The sequence below is a fragment of the Chiroxiphia lanceolata genome, chromosome 5 (genome assembly GCF_009829145.1).
Source record: "Chiroxiphia lanceolata isolate bChiLan1 chromosome 5, bChiLan1.pri, whole genome shotgun sequence".
Lineage (NCBI taxonomy): Eukaryota > Metazoa > Chordata > Aves > Passeriformes > Pipridae > Chiroxiphia > Chiroxiphia lanceolata.
In genome coordinates this window covers 61218178-61240344 of record NC_045641.1, presented here as the reverse complement: position 1 = coordinate 61240344, position 22167 = coordinate 61218178, and the positions used below count along the sequence as shown (strand labels likewise).

General features: G+C 44.7%; 1 protein-coding gene across 7 annotated transcripts in view; it reads right to left on the bottom strand.

Annotated features, from left to right (window-relative positions):
* Positions 1-22167, bottom strand: part of IQSEC3 (IQ motif and Sec7 domain ArfGEF 3) — a 101605-nt gene that overhangs the window by 36355 nt on the left and 43083 nt on the right. For 6 of the 7 annotated variants that reach the window (XM_032688447.1, XM_032688450.1, XM_032688449.1 and 3 more), the window contains exons 2-3: positions 21949-22029; positions 3155-3443 (exon numbers count right to left, since the gene is read on the bottom strand). In XM_032688447.1, the coding sequence (XP_032544338.1) occupies positions 3155-3443; positions 21949-22029 (370 nt within the window). Of the gene's footprint in view, positions 1-3154; positions 3444-14907; positions 15105-21948; positions 22030-22167 lie in introns of those variants that run through there. The other variant, XM_032688451.1, reaches the window with a different exon arrangement.

Below are 22167 nucleotides of genomic sequence, written 5' to 3'. Positions count from 1 at the left end.
CCTTGCTTTGTAGGAATAGGTCTCTCTCTCTCTCTCTGTGTCTCCTTGATGTAGTCCAGCCATTTACTGTTTACTGATGCCTGAGATGTACACATTTGCTATCAGGTCGAGCTAACTGACAGTCCAAAGGAAATAAGGATTTCACACAGCTGTGGCCTGTGTTCCTCCTCTCGAGAGGAGGAAAGGACATCCATTAGCACCACAGCAGTCATAGGTAATGGAGATGTATGTCTGGCTGGTTGGAGGAACCTTCTCTTCCCATTTGAGAGGTGAGAAAGGCCAGACATGATTGGCCTTCTCTCACTCCTAATAAACCCTATGAATCTCAAGTAATTGCCTACTTAAAGCTACTCTTCTCTGGGGAATGATCCGACAGCCGGCGCCAAAGGAAGGGAAAAGCAGGAGAGGGATCGGGGTGGATTTCAAAGAATAATTAGCTTAACACATTTCTGGGCCTCAAAATGAACACTCATTCTGAGCAATTCAGGCCTTGTGGCTGAATTAGAAGTGGCTGGGAAATATCCATTGCTGAGAGGGATTGCACATGAAGGGAGCTTTAACAAGGTCAGCCTAAGGCAAGACGAAGCGCCAGGCCTGGATATGGCCAAACATTTGAGGTGCATGCCCCTTGGCTTTGCTGCCCATAGGCATAAATTCATAAACCTGCAAGGAGAAAATGGGCCTGATCTTATTCTCAGTTAGCACTGGTTTTCCACCAAGGTTGCCACTTAGAATGGCGATGTACCACCATGTTAGCAAGAAGAGAATCGGGCTCAGGGACAGAATCTGAGTCACTCCAGGCAATGCATGCATTGCAAAAAAAATTAAAAAAAAAAAAAGACATACAGAGCATACATGTTCTCTATCACCCTTTCTTAATGCTTCTCCATCCCTCCAGCCTTTCACAATGGAAGAACATTGCTATAAGGGCCATGTGTTAATGGGATATTTTCCTTCATGCCTGGGACATCTGCCACCCTTCAGCACAACCCAAGAGTGTGTATGACAGAAAGCATGCTCCTCTCTCCTGATACCCTCCATTTCCCCAACATTCAATAGAGTCTAAGCATAGGGGAACTCTAGCACTTTAGTATCCATTCCACCTCCCAGCATAGTGTACTTCTGCTCTGTGCACTGTCAGCAATCTCTGTTTCATGGGATAGAAAGCAAGGAGAGCCATGAAGCCACTCACCAACCCGGCAGTATGATGCTGAGGGGCAATGACTGGTCCAAGCCTTGCAGAGGAGGCTGTACTCTACCCTCCTACCCTCCTGACTAACACTCAGTCCTCTCCCAAAAAGTAAATGACTTCAATTGCGCTTTGAAACTAAAAATGTCTCTTTTCACCTGTTTTTCTGTTAATGTATTACAATTTGAGCTATGACTAGGGTTCTACTGGGACAGTGCTATGCGGGTCCTATCACTCTTATTCCCATTTAACAGAACTACCTGACAAATAAATTGATAGGAATACCTATAAAAACACATACTAGAGTGCAAGAATTGAAGAATTAATACTCTTCACTGCTTGAAGAGCTCCACCCCTTCCAGAGCTGGAGGCAATTCACTGAGGACAACCATCAGGCTGGAGAGGCACACATACTGTAAGCCCCCTTTGCTGTGGGAAAAGTGGTTTTACCTACAAAATAGGCTAGGTCCGTGCAAGGTCAGTCCTGCAAGGCACCAGAAATTAATGAACAATCAGCTAACATGTCTCTCTGTCTCACATGCATCCAGGGCAGGTTTGGCCTCTGCTGCAAGAACAATGATAGGGTAACGTGACCTTAAAGCTAAAATAACCCAGGACAGACGCCCCAGGACAAACCAGAGCAGCTCCAGGACATCGAGATGGCTAAGCCCATATATAGCAGTCAAGATCTGGCCCACCCCGAGGATATGTCACATCAGTTTGTTAAGCCAGTTAATTAGTGTCTCTTGGTTTTTTTCCTGGTGTGAAGCAAGAATTCTTTCTGAGTTGAGTACACAGTATTTTGAGAAAGACAGAGCCAAAGAGCCAAGGTCTCTCTTTTGCTCAGAAATTCATTGAGCCATTGATCTGACATGTATGTTTAGGGACAGCAGCAATGCCTTAAGAGAAGTGGCAAAGAGATGTCCTAGAAGTAGCAGTTCTTCTGTGGAAACCTCATTAGCTGAGACCCTTCAGCTGCAGTGGCATAGCTCCCACTGAATTCTCCCACTGAACATAATCTGGACACTGTCACTAGTGTTTGCTTGTCATCCTCACCTCGCATACTGCAGGGTCTGCATGTCCAACAGACTCTGGTTGAGCTGCCATACCAGGGAAAAGACAGAAACTATTATTTAGGTTCTGTTTTGCACAACAGCTCTCCTGGACTGTAATCTGCAGAGACGCAGAGTGGGGGGGCATGTTCCACCTCATTACCTTTGAGGGAGGAGCCCAGCTGCTATTAGCCCCTGTCCCACTGTCCCCTGCTCGGAGTCCATCAGGAGATGCAGCTAGAGATGGGCATGCTTGTGCTCTGGAGCTAGGCTGTAGCCTCAGGCACAGAAGGCAGCTTCTGGAACTGAATCATTTCCTCTCAGCCTGGTTAACCTGCCTGTCTTTTCAACATCCACTGCTGCATTGAAGGCAGTCATGGCAGCAATACACAAACAGCGAGGTACATGCTGTGTAGGACAGTCATTGAATGAAACCCTCATGCTAATGCAGAAGTGCACTGGGGACCTACCCTGCATGATCCAAAATGGCAAGTTGGTTCTTGGAGATCTCTCCCATGAGGGACATCATTTGGGACAACCAGTTGCTAGAACCCTACAGGCACTGCACGCTTGTGAGCAAGGCAGTATCTCTGGATGCTGCAGCTCTCGGCTGCCTGCAACCCCTCTCTAAGCCTACACTCACAACTGGGTTTCTAGGTCCACTTTGGACCACAGAACCCAGGCAATGAGGACCAGAGACCAGCAGGTTTGGGTGAAAGGGTGATGCAGTCAGAGGTGGGGAAGCTACTTCCTCCATCAGCCCCACGTAGCCAAAGGGCCAGTTCAGGCAGGGCAAAAGCTCAAGGCGAACAAAAGGCTGAAGTATTTGCTAAAAGACGTCCCACCACAGTGTGAATGCAGTCCCACCCTCCCCATCCCCTTCTCCCACAGCCTGAGGAGGAAGCCTTGGTACCTGTTTATTCTTTAGGTCAAGGGAGAGCTCATAATCGGAGGCAGCCGCGTGGGAACACGAGGCCGCCCCTTTGCTGCGCTGCACTCTCACTGGGGAGCCCGTGTGGTGGAGGCTCGCCTTCTGCACCAGAGGGGAACACCCCGCTGCCTGCTCTTCGTGGAGCTCCGCATGCTGGGCTTTTAGCGTCAGGGTGTCGGACCTGCCTTCCTGGCCACTCTGTCTGCCGGCCTCCTTCGGATCCTCCGTTTCACACCCGGCTTTCTTGCTTGTGGAACCGCTGGGATCGTCACTGTGAAAGAAATGCAACGTTTCGCTTTTTTTATTTGTTTTTATTATATTTGATTTATGATGATGTTTATTATTCTTCACTATACTCATTCCCTGAGCTGCATTTTAAGTGTCTGGGGAGCCTGGGCTGTGAGGGGTCTCTCTCAGTGATGGATCAGGACTGTGGATTGATGCAGCCAAAGCTCTGATCCCTCCCTCCCTAAGAGGAGGCACCTCTTTATGAACCAGTTCCATGACTCCTGGAGCTGCCTGGCTGCCTCTGCTCCAGGTGCTGCAGTTAGAGGAAGTGGGGAGCCAAGGAGGGTGTCTCATGGCCTATGGACACCTCTCCTGCCCTCTGGAGCAGCTAGCAGCTGGCAATCACCCCTGTGCCCTTGCTGCCTATTGATCAGCACCTCTCTGAACATCTCAAGTCCCATCTGGCACTGAGCCAGGACCCCAAAGACCCTGTTTTCCCTTGGAGTTTCTAAGGGCATGTGGAAAACGGGCAGAGAGGAATGTTGCAGAGTTTCCAGAGGAACTCTTGGAGAGCTGAGAGTATAAAGAGGCAATAGAGCCAGCACTTAAGAGCCAGACAGCACTTAAGCACTTAAGAGCCAGCCAGCTCTGAGATCCTGACTCTCTAAAGTATGTCTGCAATACAGGCATAGCAGCCTGCAGAGCTTCCTGAAAGAAGCCTTCTCTTTATGACCCACAAATTGCTGTGCCACTGAGATCTTGTGGAGAAAGGAAAACACTCTTTTCTCCTGTCAGCCACAGCAGCAATTGTGTGAAACCAGAGCCTGACAACAGTGCACTCTAAGAGAGATGACATCTTGCTCCAGGCAGGATGGGATTAGCATATATCTGATCCATTGAAGTGCTGAGGAAATCTGTAGTTAACCCTTCTTGCCAATTATATTCCAAAATCATCTGATTTCAAACAAGGTTTTGGTATTCTGTTTCAACCATTAGTGTGTTTGTTCATCATTACATTAGCCTCCTTTCAGTGGCTACAGAGGAATAATTTACGATTTCCAAGAGTGTGCAAGCCTGCATGGACTCTGGCTTCCACTGCACCATGTCCATCAGACACATTGGTTTCCAAGGAATGATTATTTAGCTGAGAGCAACATCTAGTTTGGAAATAATTTCTACAGAACCAATGCATTTAAATCCACTGAAACCAAGGATATGTACTGCCTCCCATATTTAAACACCATTAAGTTATTTAACTCACATCTGAATCACATTTATTTCTCTTGGATTTGCTCCACATACAACTAGTTCTGCTATTATCTATATAATAAATAATTTTATGATTGATGTTGATGTCAGAGCAAAACCAGGAAAATCAGATATGATTTTCTGTAGTGCCCAAATTACCTAGAAGCATTTAAGTCTTATTTTCAAAAGTGCTGCAAACACTTAAGAGCCCAAGTCTTCTAACTGTAAATAGACTTTGCCTTCTGAGCTTCAGAGTACTTCTGCACACTTACTAGTACTTTAGGAAGTATATTCTCTCCAGTGGCAGCTCTTCTGTTCAATAGATTTAACAATCAAATTTAGAAATATTCCCACATTTTCTAAGAGGGCTCCACATCTGATGAAGCAAAGACAGTACCACAACTTCAGAATTATGAAAGATGAAAGATTTCAGGGTAGAAAGCTTCTTCTTTTATACATGTGCATATAATCACCAGTTAGGTTTAAAAAAAATATATTCCCAGAAGAAGCCAGTCTCTTACATAAATGCTATATAACCAACTTTGTCAAAGCATATTAAAATGATGTCTTTCCATACTCATCAATCAGGAAATACCACCATTAAAATGAGGCAAAAAACTATTCTTTTAGGTTGTACACCTTATAAAAGTTTTCACTATTCTATTCCTGATACTACACTTTTTTCTACACCTAAAGATACACTCCTAAAGTACGTAGCCATTTTTAACTCCTTCTGTTCCACGTCCATCCACGTTGCAGGAAACCTTTACAACAGACTTTTCCCTTACAGCTCTCACTGCATTGGCAGCCCCTGTTCTATACATTCTCATTTTAACCAGCAGAGCAGCAATTTTTATCCTCAGCTCAAGGGGTGACCAGGTGACATAGATTTGATCACGTTTTCGTTGAAGTGCGTGCTGAAATCCTCGCAAGTATTTCAGTGGGAAGCGGACTGTGCCCTTTAAAGCAATTTCTGCTAGACATATAAGCTCTGATTCAGCAAGACACACATCCCAAATTGCTCTGCTGAGTCAAGGCCTCAGTGCACAGTGTGCTACGCAGACCTTCTTCAGGGCAGATCAGGGCCCGAGGCAGTAGGCTAGAGAGCCAGTTGACTCCCCTTGGAGCATGAATGGTCTCTAAATGCCAGCAAATATTCCCTGACATGATGGTCCTCTAAATGCTCATACATATGCTTAGTTTTGTTTTTCTGAGGACCTTTGCTGGCTGCTCATGGCAGAACATGAAGTGCGCGAGCAAGAGTTTGAAGCCTTTGGTCCCGTTGCCCTGTAAGGAGTACATCACCTCTGGTGGGTGCACACTATCTGTCTGGTTTTCTGTCACACACAGTTTAGAGCCTGAGTGTCACATTCACAGTGACAGCACACCCTGCATGCACTGCTAATACAGAAGTAAAACCAGTAGGGTTTGTAGTATCACAGAATAATTTAGGCTGGGAGGAAGGCTGGAGGTCTCTATTCCAACTGCCTGCTCAAAGCAAGGCCATTTTCAAAGACAGATGGGCCTTCTCCAGGCAACTCCTGAATATCCCCCATACACAAAGATTCCCCAGGCTCTATGAAAAGCCTTGTCACTTAAAGCCTGACCAGTCTCACCTGGGAATCCCACAAATATCCCCTGCACAGCTGGTCCTTTTCAGCCGAGCCCAGGAGCCATCAATCCCTGCCCCAGCCACACTGTAGGAACACTGGTCTCCAGCCCTGCCACAGCTTTCCCCATTATGTGGCCACAAACCCACTTGATCAGACCCTGAGGACTAACTCCCCAGCTTGACCTTGGATCTGCCTCATCACCATGGACCTACCCACTGATGACTGGGTACCCTTACCAGACCTGATTCTGACCTTGGCCAATGGGGCAGAGGACACTGGACCAATCCAGAATGGTTGGAAACCCCCTTTAACCTCACTGGACATTTAGTTTATTCCTTGAGACACAGGAGGGCCCTAAGACTGCAAGCACTAAGTGCACATACTCAGTCACTGATGTGTAAGAAGCACCATCAGCCTCAGCACTGCCCCCCCCCCCTCCCTTCAGGGGCATAACTGAAGCCCCTGCAGACACAGTGCTGGGATAAGGACACAAGCTCCCCACACATCAACCTTGCCTTCCTCCTCTGTGCGTGCTCTGAGCCCAGTGAATACACCCATATAGAATGGATTGTGCTTAAGCGTGGAATTTTCTGCGGGTCAAAATTCGGTCAGATCAAAATCAGATTCCACTGAAGCACTCAAAGGCATTTTTCAGCTAGATGTTTTTATGTTAAATATAAACTTTTTAACCCCATGGTGGTCTGGCTGTTGTGCTGTTCAGAACACAATAGCAAACACTCTTGCTGAAGTGGGAATAGTTTCTACGTGTTCTGTTGTGGAAAGAAAAGATGATAAAAAATGGCTGAACCAGTTTTACTTAGTGTGAAAAAATCTGGAAAAAATACCTACTTCACCTTTGGGCAAACCTGGGAAATTTCATTTTCAGCTGGTATACTTCAGTGACTTATAAGCAGTGGAAAAAATGAGTTTGCTTAGCAGTCTGAATGTTATCATTACAGCCCTATGGTTCCACTTACCACCTGTATTCCTCCCAGTTTTACTCCCATCTTGAACCTGTTTCTGAGGAAGTGTTTTGCAGAGGCTTTTTTTTTGTTGTCCAGTAGCAGCAACAGATGAAGCCCCCAATAAGAAATAAAATACACTGCTAAAGATCAAAACCGATCCTGCAGTGAAATACAGGCTAAAAACTTAACAATCCTGATTTTTTTCCCTGTCCTGAGTGACACAGTTGATTTGCATCGGTAGAACACAGGTTTTGTTAAAAAATGAAGGCTCGGGAGATATTATAATCACAATAACCAAAAAAAAACCAACCAAAAAAACCACCAACAGTAAGGAAAGTAGGGCAAGAATAGGCACTGTAGCCTGGAAGATCTCTGGGAAAAAAAAATGTTATTAAGCAAATTACAGGGACCCACTTGTTTTCCCTTGGTAAATAAGCAATCAGCCTCCCTGGCTGTGAGATGAAGAAGGAGAATGGATCTATTCCACATTCTGTTTCTTGGATGAGAAAATTTGTCTAACCACTTGCAATAATTAAAAGTCCCATGCAGAGTCTAAGGTGTGAATCCCAAAGTCCCGGCCCAACTCCAACTAGGTTAATTTAGTTCTGTATCCCAGCATCACCCCTGTAGTTTCAACTGTAATCGGTGTTCTTTACTCACTGTCCTAAGGTATCATATACCACCATTTTTCACAGCTTTTACAGCTACTCTTGCCTGATTAATTCAACAATTTTCTGCCAGTCATACAATCAAGTAGGGAAGGTTTGTAATTTCTTTGAATTCTGTTTGATTGAAAGTTGTAACATTAATGTAAATCACTTGCAATCAGAATAATAAAAAAAAAAGGTAAGACTAAAAAGTCAGCTCTTCTCTTCTTCCTAGATGTTCCTATCTGACTTTTATGACCTGTAGCAACTAGCTTAGTCATTATTACAAATAGATTTCACCTGCTCTAAAAAAAAATGTCTCATGTTTCAGGTATCTCCTGTACTTTTGCACTGCTGACTTGTTCATGCCTGCTGCAGACAGCAACCAGGTTTGTTAACAAAATCGGTGACTACAGACAACCTGACTCAGGGCTTATATAAAATACTTTCACCAGTCTAACATTTCAAAACAGGGATATCAGGGGTTTGAGCTGAATCCTAGTGTTTGTTTCAAGAAAGCAGGATGGTGAAAAAGCTCTCGCTGAGACAATTCAGCTGGTGCTCATAAATGCTTTTATTTAGCACAAGTAAATAAGACTTCTGATACTTAGCTTTTATGTGCAGGTTTCTCAGGAAGATTTTACGTAAGGATTAGAGTAAGGGAAGGATGTAGGGAGATGATAGAGGAGAAATGGTATTATGTAGAGGGTTTTTTATGACTCTCTCTTTTCTCCCTTCCTGCTACTTTGGAAATGTAAAGACCAAATCAGTGATACTAAATTATCAAGCCAGAGAAGCCCATATACCCATTCCTAGTAGTATCAGCTCCCCATGTCTATACAGAGCTGTTGCATCACTGTCTGTCCTGGGAGAGATTTGACTACTTATCATTTGCTAAAGCATGAGGATGGTGCCCTTCCTTGCATACTCCTCATCACCTCCTTGCTTCTAGAAATACATGTTTCCAGCTTGGCAAAGATCTGTGCTTCTAACTGACAGCTGTGGAAATGAACCATGGTTATCTGTTGGATCTTGACTGTCAGGCTTAAACATTCCCATACTTGATGACTTGAGTAACAACATGCAGCCCCTTCCCCACAAATCTTTAATGACAATTTCAAGCTACACCTGCTGGCAGAAACACACAAGTTATGTGCTCCAGACACTACATTCCATTGCACCACTGTCAAAAATCAGAACCAGTTCAAGTCTAAGACTAATTTTCAGAACTCTCACAAAAGTGTTTACAGAGTAGCTGAGCAACTAAACAGGGCTCAAGGGCCAGAAGGGCTATTCTTCTCAGGGACAGTAATGTTAGTGCTGTAAGAAATTAAACCTGAGCTTTCTCACTGATCATTCCAGAGCTAAAGAGCTCCCATGTGGTCGTGACACAAAACTCATCTCTTTGCTCCTCTCTCCTCCAAGGAGAAATAATTTTTCAGATAAGTAAGAGCAACAACAGAGGAAAAAAAATGGCAATGGCATCTCTGGATTTGGTGAGTGGTTTGAGAAACCAGTCACCCAAGAAGAGGATGTTCAGATGCGCTGTTGCCAGCTATAATGGTTATGCAAAAAAGTCTAGCTAATTGTAAGGAAGGCTGTGAGGTGTTACAAAAGTACTACAGAGGTGAAGACCACATTGCTGTTTCCCATGTATAACTTACCAAACACCTTCTTCACGGTATTCGAGGTCAGTGAGCAGGATTGTGACCCGTAAGGGAGGCAAAGACTACATGGCCTAGTTGTGAAAGACCACAAAAATTTATTAATACATTTCACAGAGCTCAGTATGAGGATCCGTTGGTTACTGTATATATACTGCTCTCAAATTGCCATAAGTGATTAATATTATCATGGCCTGAGAGTCATATGAGATTTCAAAGCTTCACAGATGTCAGAATAAAAAACCCTTACAAAGTGCCGTATAGAGAATTAGAAAAAGAGGTCACCAGCTAATGTCAGTAGAATGGAGTCCAGACCCCAAGTCTGCAAGAACCTATGCTCCCTCTGTCTTTCCTGAGCTTCACTGTTCAGGAAAAAAATAAATCAACTGCTGACTTAGCAGGGTCCAAAGTGTCTTTTCAGTTTATACCATTTCAGTGTTCCCTGAGGACACCCATGACATATGGGTGAATGGGTTCATCAAAATTCAATGAAAAAAAAAATGGCTGAGACAGGCTTGGTAATATATTATGGGATCTTTTCAAGGTTCAGAGATTTCTGACGTGCAGGGTATCTGAGTGCAAAAGAATTGCTTCTGATTTGCTTTTAAGTTCAGGTTTTAGGGTGACTTAGAGGCAATGCTCCCTGGGAGCATGCTGAAACTGATGGAAGGCAAAAGTCTCTCCTGCCAGAGAGGCAGGGAACTTGGAATTTGATCTTGGCAAATCATCCCCTGCCAGACGAGCTGCAGCTTTCTCAGACAGTCTCCTCCAACAAAGACAAATATAGGAACAAGATTCTGATTTTGTCTACATTCACATAACACCTTGCAAAGCAGTGGCATCAAGCCATCTTCTCACACTAGTTTTACCCAAGAGGATTTAATGATAATTAGCTGAGCTCATTACCTATCCCAGAATATATAATCTGTTTCATAAAAAGGCCAGCGCACACACCTGTAAAATAGATTTGACAGTAGGGTACAGTAAATAAATTGGAAATCAATTAAATTTAACATCCTTTAGCACAGACTGAACCAGGCAACATCTTTTCAACATTGCTTAAAGTGGTTTTGGTGAGATGTACATTAAGCAGACAGATAATATAATAATACTATCAAATGCCTCCTGTCCCACAGGGACCAACCCGTCAAAGTCAGGGCCTTCATTTCAGATTTCGTATTTAAACTTGATCCCCCATGTGCTGTTGTAATTCCCACATTGTTGTGTTGCTGTGCCATTTGGTACAGAACAGCACTATAGGAATTAAATTTTTCTGAAGCATCCCATACCCTCACGGTTCAAAGATGATTGTCCAGGTGTCAGACTGGGCTGGCTGCTTGTTGAGGGCCTGGCTCTCCATGAGGGACTTCAGCCACCAGAGGACTAGGATCTCTGTTTTTCATGGGGAAAGACAGGCTCTTCCAGAGGGTAACTTGGAACAGCTAAGGCAGCTCTCACGTGGTGTTCATGGTACAAGGCTGGCTGTGCTGGGTGTTGTGCTTGTCACAGTTTTTTTCTTATAATTCCTGCGTGTGTCTGGGTGACATCTCATAATGGCACTTTGGCCACCCCTCTGGCATATCCCTGTTTCCTCTTCCTTTCCTAGCCACGACTCCTGTTTCTCCAGCTGCAGGAGCACAGGGCTCAGCTTAGGAAGTAGAGCCCCTTTCTGAGCTGCTTGTCACATCTCAGGGCTTGACACCCCAGGCTGGTTCTGTGCTGTCTCTGCAGGTTAGACAAGGAGGTCCCACAGCCTGTCACTGCAGAGAGGGTTACCTGTGGCTGCTTCAAACGGGGCACCTGTGCTTATCACTGAGGTGTGAAAAGCACCAAGTGGATACTGAAGGCATGGGAGGCCCTGCTCTCAGGGTTTAATTACTTTTACTTTAACCCTGGACCTCTCTTGCCTCTCCAATGTTTGGTAAACACGACCTTTTAGAGAAGGAAAAAACAGATGGCATCCTACATTAGTGTAACTGCCCGCTCAGCACCCCGGGAAAGAGAAACTTGGCTTCTCAGCAGCAGTCTTTCTGCCACTTCAACTCAGATCTCTTGGCTCCTCATCCCCGAGGCAGGTTTGAACATCACCAAATTTGCTGACAAAAGCCTGCCAGTGCGATCATGCAGAAGATAGAATTTCACTGCTAAAATGAGATGAATTCAGGGCTGGGAGGCAGCAGAGTCTCTACAAGGAAAGGAAACCTTGCATGTCCCCTCAGCCCATTGCTCTCCTAATTCAGCTGCCTATGAGCTGGGTGAGGGACACAGCTCTTGGCATTTATAAACCAAGGCAAGGGCTTCTGTGGTCTTCTTTTTCCACCTGTTGTGATGGACCCTACATTGGACTGCACCTCTGGGCTCCCTCCTAAGGGATCAGGGTAATTGATTTCTGAAGGCAATTGAGTGAGCCATTTCACAGGACGATCTTCTTGTGACTCAGAAAAATTTTATTTCTATTCTCAAGTATCTTGGCTGTTTTATCTCTTGCAATCACTGCAGCCCAGTAGAAGGACTGCACAAGCCCAGCTTGTGCCAAACCAAGCAGAAGGAAACCCGGTTCTCCTCAACAGAAAGAGTAACACAGCTTCAAATCACCATCTTGCTCAAGACAGACAGTCCAAACGCCATTTACCAGCTTTAGAAAATCGGATATGATCCAGGTTTTAACTTTGCCACTGTGTTCAGATCTAGGGGTTTGTGTTGGCCTTTGGCTGAAGACCAAAATAGAAACAGCAAGGCTAGCATTCCTTCCTCCTTTTCCCAAGCCAGTGATCCCCACAGCCTTACGCAGTAGGCATAAAGCTCTACTTTTCCAGGTTTTAACCTATTTTTTCACTGCTGCTTCACTCACGCTCTGATCCACTTCATGTCACTTCTCTTCCCCTAGGCTTCATTCCTTTTTCCATCTTTCCTCACTCCCATTTGGAAAACAGAATGACTTAGCAGCTTACATATTTGGTCATGCAAGCTCATATTCCCCTACGGCACTTAAAATTCACTTACCTATGAGGAATGAAAACTATTCCCACCTTTATTCTCCATACTCAGACATGGAACTTTCGGAGCAAGATCATTAAGAAAAACTGGAGTTTTTCTAGACGAAACCAATCCTACTGTGTGGTTGAGCAGTACTCTGGCTGGTGCTAAATGGCTTTATGCCAGTGGATTGCACCAAAGTCAGTAAAGGATCCAGCCCAATATGCTCTATTTTAAGACAATCTGTAACATCCTTATCAGATCCAGCTGTGCTGCAACAGCACAGCAACACTTCTCACAACATCATTCTACGTCATCCAGTTTTGTGCATCTTGACCCACCACTCTCACATGAGTGTATTCTATGAAACCACAGGCATCTGTTAAATTTTGTCAGTCACCCTGAAAGACGTGCAAAAGACTACCAGCACTGTGTACATAGCGTAGCCTATCCCAGTCTTCCCTCTTTCTCCAAAAGATGGAATGAAAGAGATTGCAGTCAACCTAGGCAATAATAACAGCATCATGACCTGTTCAGAGGAAAGCAGCAACATACCAGTTTGGGGCATCACAAAGGTGACATACAGCTCTAATCACTACGCAAATACAATTCCCAGTGGGATGATGGGACAATCTATGTATTGATGAACTAAGGTGCCAGCCAGAGATGGTTAAAAATTACTAGAACACACTTCCAAGTGACGTGGCCAGAGTTAGGCTCTTCAGTCTCAAAAGAAAAATCTCACTGAACTCAGGTCCTGTTTATGCCTTGAACAAGCAAGGTGATAGTCCCAAAAATGTCCCAACTTTTTTACACCCACTCCCTCAGCTATCTAGATGTTTTCAGAACCCAAACAGAGTGGTCTGAGCAGCTGTACAGTGTGCTCCTCTTCAGCATCTCAGATTCTTCAGTTCTTCCTGAAACGTATGAAAGCCTGCCAGGGCCACATGCAGAAGAAGAAATTCTGGTGCAGAGATAATTTTTCAAAAGGAGAGCTTATTGTATTTGAGAACAGAGCCTGTCCCATGGGGGTGGTCAGAAGATGAACCTTCATAGGAGTGAGTTAGTGTTGCAGAGCACAAAAGAGACAAAAGGCCTTTGGATTGAGATCACACTACAAGAAAATGTGTAATAAAAGGCCACAGCCTCATTGCTGTCACTGCCAAAGAATGCTGGCATGAACAGGACTATTCCAGCCAAGGGACCTGCTCATTTATCTCCTGCTCATATGCTCTTGTTCCCTCCAGTTTCTTCTTTCATTTACACTATTTTTTATCTTCCTGCTTTTCCTGCTCCTTCTCTCCTGTCATACTTCTCTGTACAGCATGTTTGCCATTCATTTTTCTTAAAGTAGCACTGTTACATTTGTTGGGATGAGTCTGTCTCCCTTTCTTTCTCATTGGCTCCTTTTTTTCATCTCTTTGCCCTATCTGTCTCTGCCTTACAAGCCATTAATAAGCCTGTGGACAGAGGGTCTACAGAAACCACCTGTCAAGTTCCACAGAACCACACCATAGTGTACAGAAGGTCTGGAATGGCTCAATTTTGGGGGTGGGTACATCTTGACTGATGCAGATCAGGTCAGATGATATTAGTAGAGGATTAGGATGAATGGTGTGAGCTCCACCACAGTCCATCTGCTATTATTTTATCAACCGTCTGTGCCTGCTTTCCAGTGCTAGATACAGGAATACTTCCAAGGCTGGCATAGCCTCTTCTCTTGCATCTCTGTGGCATTAGCACACAGAAAACACAGGATACAGCAGGCATTTATGTTGCATTCTCCCGGTACCAAAAAGTTGCCATGTTACAGGCAAGGAATTCTCCACAATATAGGGGAGAGAGAACATGAGGATCATCTGCAAGCCAAGAATGAATTGTCTGGTATTAATGCAACTAACTGATTAACTGATCTCAACAACTGTTGAAAGAGGCTTCCGCAACTGTAAGGTTGGCTATGATTGATCCTCTTTCACAGATATTACCATGGCCCAAGAAATAGCAAGCACTGTCACATGTGGGAGAAGAGTACTTGAATCCAAGTCCAAATTCCTCTAGGGCAGGACTCGGGTAAGCAACAGAAGCAACAGGGGAAAAGGAAGGACTGGAAGAACCTGTGGCTAGGCAATGGCTGTATACAGCTTCAGGCTCTCAGAAAACATGTGTCTGATGGGCACCTTTGCAGTTTCAAAATAAGATACTTCAAATATGGGGTTTTTTTGGCCTCTCTCTCCTGGCATCTTCCACTTTCCTGAAGAAAGGTGTTGATAGGGGCAAACAAAGAAACCAACGTGACAGGGAGACTCCAGATTCCACCAGAAATACTTTTTTTCCTGTTGAAGAGCCCGTCTATTCCTTACTTTACTTCCCCACCCTCATGTTCTCCACACTTGCCTGAGAGTGGCTGCACCAGCTGTTGGAGAGGAGCTGAGAAATGTCTGTGTGGAAGATAGTGCCAAAATGTCCTGGTGGATCTCCTTTACGGGACTGAGACGCTGCATCTGAAACTGACCTCCTGTTTCTTTGGATGCTTCCAGAAAGAGCCATTCCTCCCAGGTCATAGTACCAGAAGAATTGCCAACTATACCTCCCTGCAAGAGATTCCCAAGGTTGTTGGTAACTATGATGTTAAGGATGTTCTCTAAAATATTTTTTGCTTATCATTCTAAGTGTTTCCATATTTGCCCTAAATCTATATTCACTAAACATCTTTGTGATTCTGGGCCTAGGCTCCTGCAAAGTAATTAAAGTTGCTAGTCCTCACTGTACAAAACACCCATAAAAAGTAAGGAATCTACTCACTCCCTAGCTTAGGAAGAGTTCAATTCTGGGTCTAGACATTACTCCTCGCCCACGTCTTTGTGTCAGACTAAAATCCAAACTCTGAAAACTGTGAGCCGGGGGAATATTTATGTGAACTTTGCTGACCCATCCCTGCTTGTCTGCAGCATCCCCGCAACCTCCAATCGTACTCTCTGGAACAGGATTATTAAGTTTACAGGGAGGGAAGAATAAGAAGTAGATGAGCTGTTAAGAAGCAGAAAAAAAATCTTCTCTTCATGCCTGTGACCTCAATAAGGAAAAGAAATGAGAAGCACAAACAGGATGTGCTAGCAAAGCAGAAATGTTGCTCAAACTTCTGTGTGTTTTCAAAACCAGTGGTGTGGAGGACTTTGGTAGGAATGCAAGAAGTCAGACTGAAGAGCTTTGTGTACCGTCATTTGTCCTCAGAGGACACAAGATATAGACCATGGGTGTGGAGGCTTGCTTTGCACTGGCGTGTCCAAGTCCTGTTAAGTGTTCTCCATTAAGGATCAGAGGAGAACTCAGCCTTCATTGTCCACTAATTGTAGGAGCATCCACTTGACACTGCCAGCTGGGGGCCAATTAGGCAGAGTTGTTATGCTTTTTTAAGTGGAAGCTTATAGATCTGAATTGATATAGACTAGAACCATCATCATGCTTCACACCTGAGACAGAGCCACTGAGAAGCTCTGAGATGAAAGGAAGCACTGACCTCCCGATTTTATATCCAACATCCTGCCAGTGATCCTAAGTCAGAAATGCTAATTTCCCATTTCATGAGCTGGATTTGCACTCTTTTTGTGAGGCAATCTTTTACAAGTTCAGACAAAATGTTGAGTAGCTCAGTTCTTTTACTGTAATGCTTAAAGAGTGATGGATACTGGTGCAAAATCATCATTCCCCACTGTTTATCAAGGTGCTTTAGTAGTGCCCAGAAGGAGAATTCACTTGGTGAGTGGTTCAGTTCTCAACAACTTCATGGGCTTCAGCCTTAAGGGACATTTCATTCATAACCCAAACAAAGTCTTAGGGATTTCTCAGGAGGATCTAACTGTTAGAGGACCTAGAGTGATCCAAGGGCAAAGTGAGAGCTGTCCTGGGAGGAGAGATGCTTCTGGACTACAGCAGTGGGGAGCCAAAGAAGGACATGATGTTGTGACTGTGCAGCGGATAATATTCATGGCTCTTTTGTGCCAACACCTTCCAACATGACTTCATAGGACAAAGAACAAATGCATGTTCAATGGAAACAGAGTTCAGGTAAAGAAATGGGAAGAATCAGAGAGAGCAGATCTCCAGAGGTAAATGAAATCAGATTTTGGTTTTTAAACATGTGCTGCTTAAGGGGTAGCATACTCCTATGCAGGTCAGAGAGCTGGGAAGAAAGATGTTTGAAGGTTTGATTTGAAAGAACCGTCCAAAATCTGTCCATCTACTTATCAGCCTCCCACATATACAAATGGAGCAACAAGCACAAAGGACCTCTTCCAGCAAGAGCCTGTATTTTCATTTCAGTACTTTGGTAAGTCACAAGTGGGGCAAGAAGGAATTTCACCAGAACTGCAAGGAAGGCTGGCTTGGAGATGTAGCTGATAGTTCACAGGTCTCCTTACCACTACCTGGTGCTGTGATGCCAGGAAGCAACCAACCTGCTACAACGACTAATCCAGCAGGCACTTTAGAAATGAGTCCACAGCTGTCTGAAGTCTCAACTATATTGAGTTACAATTTCATTGGTCTGTAATCATGAAGTAAACACTTCGCCAGTTGCACTAATCATGTCTGAACTCTGATCTAAGCAGCAGTCTCCCTACTCAAAAGTGTGGAAATATTACAGGAAAATATGAACTTTTCCATAGATGTTTCAGACCCTAGCCCTTCTGCTCAGTACACCTCCAAATCCTTCTAGAAGACTGCTCCCTCTTCCTGGAAGGACTCTGGTTCCTTTGCCTTAAAAGCAGGTCAGGCCTCATCTGCACTTCTTACAGATAGTAAGGACTTTCCCACAAATGCAGTGGAACATCCTCCCTTCCTGAAGATTTATTCTGGGATTTGATCCTGCCCTTTACAGAAATGTACCCAGATCCTATCCAGTCTCCCTTGTGACATGATGCTTCAGCACTCCAGTGCTATCCCCATGTCCATTGCCAAAGTGGACCTGCCCCATGCGCTTAAAGTTTTGTGTAGAACTTTTACCATTGCTGGAGGAGAGGTGATTTTCTGATGATTTCCTATTCAGCACCACAGGGGAGCCAGAGGTAGGCTCTGAAAAGCCTGGGAAAGGCAACTGAATATACTGTTCCCTCCAATTGTGACTCCATCATTTCCTCTCATTACTCTAATAGAAACAAATCTTTCTCATCTCAGCCCTATTACCTCACACAAAGGAAAATGGTATGTAATCCTGTTAGAGCTGGGCTGCTGCTGGACACATTTTAAGGTCATTGTTCTGGGATGCCAGTCTCCACTGTGTGAGACTGGAAGAGGTTAGAAATGCAATTACTAGGCTATTCAAATCCCCAGAATGAAACCCCACTGTTAACAGGCAGAAGCCAGCAAGAAAAAGAGCAGTTACTTTATGAAATTACAGGGTTTGGCTAAATCAGAGTCTGATCAGCACCTCAGTAAAGGGGCAGAGTTAGCTCCTACTGCCATCCATGGAGTTTCTCCCTGTCACTTAACCTGATCTTTGGCATACTCAATGGAAACCCAACCTGCAAGATGGCTTATGGTCATGAAGCCAGTAGTGTACAAGTCCATTGGAGACAATGGTGGTCCATATACAGGATTTATACTGCACTTTGAAATGGGAAAACCCTTAGAGTTCAGCAACAGGAATCTGCCTTCTGCTGCCATCACTTCATCTTGTACTTTGGCTCTGAGCTTCTTGGCAGAATCTGGGATCAAATCTGTCTCTTAATATTCGTGGCCTACAGCACCAGTCTTGCTAATTACTGGTGCAACCCAGCTAAGCAGCCAGGTGGGAAATTTGCATTGCTAAACTCATGGAGCTGTAACTTCCCCATGAGGAATTCACATGCTGCAGGAGAGAAGGGGGCTAGCTCTGCTTGTGGCAATCAGCGAAGCAAAGCAGAACAATATGAGTGGGAATAATCCCAATCACCTCATTGAGCTGGCTTCTGTTGAGTGGTTAGACACTGACATGTTCCTAATCATTCCCATCCATGTGAAGCCAAGGCATTTTTAGTTAGATTGGTAGCAAAGAAAGAGTCAGAAATCATGCAGACAAACATTAGGGAAGACCACACAAGAACGACAGTGACCATCACAAACCACAAGCAGAGACAAATTTTTGTCCCAGATTGTTCCTGACAGCCAACCTCCTACTGTCATTCCCGGCATTTCCTTCCTCTTCTGCCCCTCACTTGAGCTGCATGGCTGCTCTTGCTGGTCTCTCCTGCAGTCAGGCACTCACTCATCTTACTGCTTTGATGACCCTTTTTATCTTCACCTTGCCTGCTGTGCCACCCTCCTGTTGGCCATGTTCCCTCAGCCTCCCAAAGGATTCCTGTCCCACAAGACGAGGCTGGGTTCCTACTGAAAGTAGGACCATTCTTGCAGGTCCCAGAAGGACGGGATGTGGGCTGAGGTAGAGGAGGAGAAAGCAGCCGATCACCGCTGGAGCCTCCAAGTCCCTTGAAGAGATGAGAGTCACTTCCCTGTTTATGCTCTTTATTAGTCCCTATTCTCTTTAATCGGCTTAGACTGATGAGCCGAGGTAGCGGCAGGGATCAGCCGGGCTGTTTAATTAAAGGATTGCAGCTCAGCCTTGCAGTTTGGGGTTTGTGTAAATGAGCTGCAAGTACATTATTTAATCTGCTGCGCAGAGAGGAGTTGGGGCATTAATGAAGCAAACTCTAATTAAAACTAGATGGTTGATGGTTATTAGTGGCATCAGTTTTGACAGGATTTATCTCATTTAGGAAAACTATCATGGAAGAGGGAAAGAAAGAATAAACCCAAGCTGGTTTATCAAAATTCACCACAGCACCACTTGTGACTGGCTGTCCATTCAGTGGGACACAGAAAAGCTGCACAGGGAGCCCCTATGTACCAGGTTTTCCCATCAGGAGACCTGATGAGCTTATTTAGGGATATGCTTGGCTCACCCAGGAACTGATTGCCTATTCAGGCTGTCTGACCCCCACATTTCAGTCTTGATTGACTTTTGTTCTCCCTTGGTTCCATGGGGAGCTTGTTCATGATGTGAGCAGGGTGGCAGGCTCTGTAAATAATCTGATGAGCTTCTCCAAGCAGCATAGTGAGCCATTCCAGAACACCACATGGACATCAGCTCCACAGTGACCCTGAGTTTTTCCCTCCCTGCCATTCTTTTGCCTTCCTCACTGGAGTGTATATGTAACTTCAGACATGAAAGAAGTCCATGGCTGACTGCAGGACCTGGCAGAGACTAGGAGACGTTTTCTGGCCAGCATAAAGCTGACTGGTAAGTTTAACAGTGTTGCATGTGCTCTGCTTTTCTTCTGGCACAGTGTGGGAAGTAGTGATGCTCTTCTCTCCTGAGATGGTCAGGCAGGGAGATCACACATAAAAGCTTCTCTGTTTCAAAGAGCAAAAAATTCTGTGTGTCTGTTTTTCACTTTCGAATAGTCATGCTGGTTGCAACCTTTTTTATGTCTGCACAGCATATTGTGTCACACACAGACAAATTCAGGACTGCAGTTGGAATCTGGAGGCATTAGAAATGGAGAGGATGCAAGAAAGTCCTGGGAAAAAAGTAAGGAAAGCATGAGGCCTGCAGAGTGGGACAAGCTACAAAAGGCATAAAATGGACAGGCACAGATCAGTAGGAGAAGCCCCTTAACTGGAAGCCCAGATGCAACAAGCAGTTGAGGTCATTGTCATTCATCCACACTTCAGAATTTCCTGGCTCAGACTCATCTTTGGATGCAACTTGCCAAAGTTGTTAAATTACTGAAACAAATGGTTGCTTCTTCTTCAATTTACCTGTCAAATCCCAGCAGTAGGAGGGCAGACAAACTCAGGTTCAAGGGATGGGCAGGGCCTTTGAGAGTCACCAGGATGAAAGGAAGGCCTGACCAAGAACTTGACAAAAACAACCCTAGAGCCAAAAACTGTAAGAATGTCAGCCTTGTAGAACAAGAAAATACTAGAAACCAAAGGAACCGATCAGAAGTAAGATGGAGGCTGCGACAAGAATGGGGCAGGATCAAGGATGAGGGTATGAAGATAGAACACCATGACAAAATTGAGGCTTGATTCAGACAAAATAGAACACTTAACCAAAACTGTCTCACTCCAGAAATGCAAGGGAGAGGTGGCTGACCACAGAAATATCTGTAGTCTCCTCCTCTGCTGTCTCCTTCTCTTCCTTGCCAGCATCCCCCATCTGCCATGGAGGTGCACAGGCTGTCATGCAAACTTTACCAACACTTGAGAGCCCTTAGCACAGACATCATGGGGGTTACCCCTTCCATTTTCACACACAAATGGCCAAGAGGGGTCCTGCTTCTTTACCCTGTCTCCAAGCATGGCTGAACTCTACTTTCAAAGATACACACCCACCCGCTCACCCCTGTTCTCTTCACAGTTGTCCAGCACTCATATTTTTTTTCTTGGAAGGAAATCAGAAACTACAGTCTGCTCCAGTGAGCAGAACAAACAAGAGAAATATAATTTTTAAAATGCTGTAGCCTCACTAATGCAATTCAGCTGCCCAGTTCAGAGCCCTCCCTAGTAACTCAGGCTTCTTACTAAAGGTCAGATGTAAAAGTCTAGCAGTGTGATGAGAGAAATTTTTAAAGAGAACAGTCTTTGCTGTTGACAGAATGGTGATGAGGCCTGAGAAAAAGGAGATGATCTGTAAGATGGAAGTGTGGGAAGTTGTGAGAAGAGAAGGACATGGAAAGAACAGAAGGACAAGGCCAAGCACAGAAGCTATATGCAGTACATGCATCTCAAGTACTTTTGAAGCTCCTTGGACCCCTTGCTCTTGGCAGTGACGTCTCTCACTGATGGGGGAGAGCTATGAGAATTGCTGGTGTCCCCAGACCTGCCTGGATTGGATACAAGTTGGTGACAGTTAATAGTACCCGTCTATAATTGTTCTCTGCTGGCAAGCTCAGACCATTTCAACACATGTAAAACTGCTCCCCCCACCCAGTCTCAGGGTGAGAGACAGAACCCTGAGTTTGGTGACTTTTGCTGTAGCTTAGAGGTTATGGATCTATACTGTGTCCAGGAACCTTATAGTGTGGGGTAGCTAATTTGAAGGAGAAGAGTGAAGCATGTGTATGTCGGTGTCACAGTGACACAGAAAGGTAAGAAAAAGTACAAGTGTGAATGTAGGTTGATGGAAGTAGATGTTTGAAGAGAGGCTGAAAATACATTTTTGGAAGTGAATGGATGTGTGAGAGTGGAGGCCACAGAAGGTTTGCAAGCAATTACACAACAGTACAAACAGTAATCTCTGGGAGGGAAAAGAGAGAGACAGCAGTGCTGGGGACATGGGACGTAAGGGTGGTGGAGGATTGGCATGTATAATATGTGAGTTTTGTCTGGGGCAAGAAGATTAGTAATGGATGATAAGCAGGAAAAATAAAGGTCTGACTGGCAGCAATTTCCCACCTTGGTGAGGAGTCTGGAGATGAAGGCTTCTGCTCCGCGTCAGCTGCTGGGCAACAGAACTGGTGTAAAACAGTTTCATTCCTGTAAGAAAAAACAAACCATAGTAGGTCAGTGTTCAGTTCATTCAGCAGAAAACTCAAGGGAAAATGTCTTTTTTAGAGCTGTTCCAAGGGGACAGTGAACCCCAGTGATGCTGAAAGAGTAATCTAATTATTACAT